Raw genomic sequence first — 2,614 nt, 5'->3', positions numbered from 1 at the left:
TAATTTTCAATTAATATTTTTGCCTATGTTTTACATAACGGGGCTCCTTGTGGGCATATATTCAAAAGTGAAAATTATTAAACTCATGGATTCTTCATTTTTAGTGAAGATAGAATAATACCTCACAATCTTCTCTTATATCGATCATTGAATCTTTGAAAAAGAGCCTTTAGTACTACAGTAGACACACTTAGTTTTTCTAACATATTCTCAGGGTAAACAAATTTTATGTTCCATCAGTACTGAGAAATATGACTATAAAATTATTAAAATGTTTTTTATACTGGAAAATAACATAATATGTATACCTGAATGTATTTTTTTTCTTTTTATGGTAATCTAAAAGGGTCTGTATTCACTGGAAAACTTTTTAAACTTCTTTGAGAGACTATAAATCATGAAAAAAATCAAGTCATTACTTCATGCAGACAGTAAATGTTATATTCACAATACTGACTAAACAGTAAGTATGCAGAAATAAATTTAATAAAAAAATTACTAAAATTGCAAACCTCTAAAAAACTCTGTTGCTCTATTTGAATCCCTTCTTATACAATTACAGACAACTTTGGAATATAAAAAAAATCATATCTTCACTGATGGTCAAAGGTTGGCTTCCACTGACAGTGTCCAAAAGAAAATGCTAAATTTCCCTGAAGTCTATTTCTGTACAGAAATTTTGAGATATTAGATCCTAATTTTACAATGGAATTTTCAGTGCCAAAACATCTCCTTGAAAAAGAAAACAATAGGATTTCATCATTCTTGTTTCTTTTCTCCATTATTAACATGCTGGAGACTATTCTTTCACACATCTTTTTTATGTATGTACATAGGTGTATATAGATATATGCACAAATAAATCAAATACATAATTTTATGTTAAAGAGATCATAATATCTATGTTGCTGTTCTCACAGAACTCTTTTCATTTGTTTCTTTATTTATTTTTAGAGAGAGAGTGAGTGGTGCTGATTGAGAGTCCCAAGCAGACTCTGCACTGTCAGCTCAGAGCCTGACGTGGGACTCAAATCCACAAACCATGAGATTATGATCTGAGCTGAAATCAAGAGTTGCACCACCTGAGTGAGCCACCCAGGCACCCCGGAACTCTTATTTTGACTTCTCTCTTCCCCTCTCTTGTACTTCCCTTTCTACCTCTACTCTTATTCCAGAAAACCCAGTGCTATAAACTTAATTCCTATTATCCATATATAGTTCTTAAAACCTCTGTTAGATTGAAAAGTATCTGTATTAAATTTACTTGTTACTTTAGGTGAATTATGAATTATCATTTTTATTATGGAAAGTTTTGGATGTATATAAAAGCAGACAAAGGTAAAAATAAACAAAATTGCTAATGAAATGAGAAGATCTCTTAGAAATATGTTATTTACACAAAAAGCACACTGTTTTTATAAGTCTTTTGTGACTGTTTCCACACTTACTTCTTTTATTTTACTGACTGGCCAGGTCATTTATTCTATGGCAGAAGAAAATAAGACGCAGGTGACAGAGTTTGTTCTCACGGGACTTATAGATCTTCCAGGGCTGCAAGTCCCCTTGTTTCTGGTGTTCTTGGTCATCTATCTCACCACCATGGTGGGCAACCTCGGTCTGGTTGTTCTCATCTGGAAGGACCCCCGCCTTCACACTCCCATGTATTTATTCCTTGGTAGTTTGGCCTTTGCAGATGCCTGTACTTCATCCTCTGTAACTCCCAGGATGTTTATAAATTTTTTATCCAAGAATCATGTGATATCTCTTTCTGACTGTCTGGCTCAGTTTTACATTTTTGGTTCCAGTGCCACCACAGAGTGTTTCCTCCTGGTAGTGATGGCCTATGACCGCCATGTAGCCATTTGCAACCCTTTACTTTATCCGGTCGTGATGTCCAATAACCTCTGTACTCAGTTCATTGGGATTTCATATCTTATTGGTTTTCTACATTCAGCAATTCATGTGGGTTTGTTATTTAGATTAACTTTCTGCAGGTCCAATGAAATACATTATTTCTACTGTGAAATTTTACAGCTTTTCAAAATTTCTTGCACTGATCCTACAGTTAATACACTTCTGGTTTTAATCTTTTCGGCCTTTATACACGTCTTCACCTTTGTGACCATCATAGTATCTTATACCCGTGTCCTCTTTGCCATCCTGAAAAAGAAGTCTGAAAAGGGCAGGAGCAAAGCCTTCTCCACGTGCAGCGCCCACCTGCTCTCTGTTTCCTTGTTCTATGGCACTCTCTTCTTCATGTATGTGCATCCCGGGTCTGGCTACACTGAAGATCATGATAAAATGTATTCTTTATTTTACACAATCATAATTCCTCTGCTAAATCCTTTTATTTACAGCTTGAGAAACAAAGAGGTTATAGATGCCTTGAGAAGAATAATAAAGAAATAAATAGTGGCCAGACAATTTTCAAAATGTTTCTTTTTTACCTTCTGCTGATAAAAGCCCGAAGTCCTATAGACAAGCCACGACTCTGCCATTTCACCAGGCGGCTAATGGTCAGGGGAATCCATAAGCTCTGTGTGAAGCATCCCAGCTTCCGATTATGCTTCCTTGGATATGCGTCCAGTTTGGGACATTACCTATATAATTAGCT

The 2,614-nt window shown here is 35.3% G+C and overlaps 1 protein-coding gene across 1 annotated transcript; it reads left to right on the top strand.

The window, feature by feature from the left end:
• Positions 1-1,485: 1,485 nt before the first annotated feature.
• Positions 1,486-2,409, top strand: LOC144240530 (olfactory receptor 5AC1-like). Its single transcript, XM_077774904.1, has one exon. It carries the CDS (start codon positions 1,486-1,488, stop codon positions 2,407-2,409), a length of 924 nt encoding a protein of 307 aa, XP_077631030.1.
• The last annotated feature ends 205 nt before the right edge of the window (positions 2,410-2,614 follow it).

The sequence above is a fragment of the Crocuta crocuta genome, unplaced genomic scaffold (assembly GCF_008692635.1).
Source record: "Crocuta crocuta isolate KB4526 unplaced genomic scaffold, BGI_CrCroc_1.0 scaffold6, whole genome shotgun sequence".
Lineage (NCBI taxonomy): Eukaryota > Metazoa > Chordata > Mammalia > Carnivora > Hyaenidae > Crocuta > Crocuta crocuta.
The sequence above is the reverse complement of the archived record's forward strand: the minus strand, read 5'-3'. Positions and strand labels throughout refer to the sequence as shown.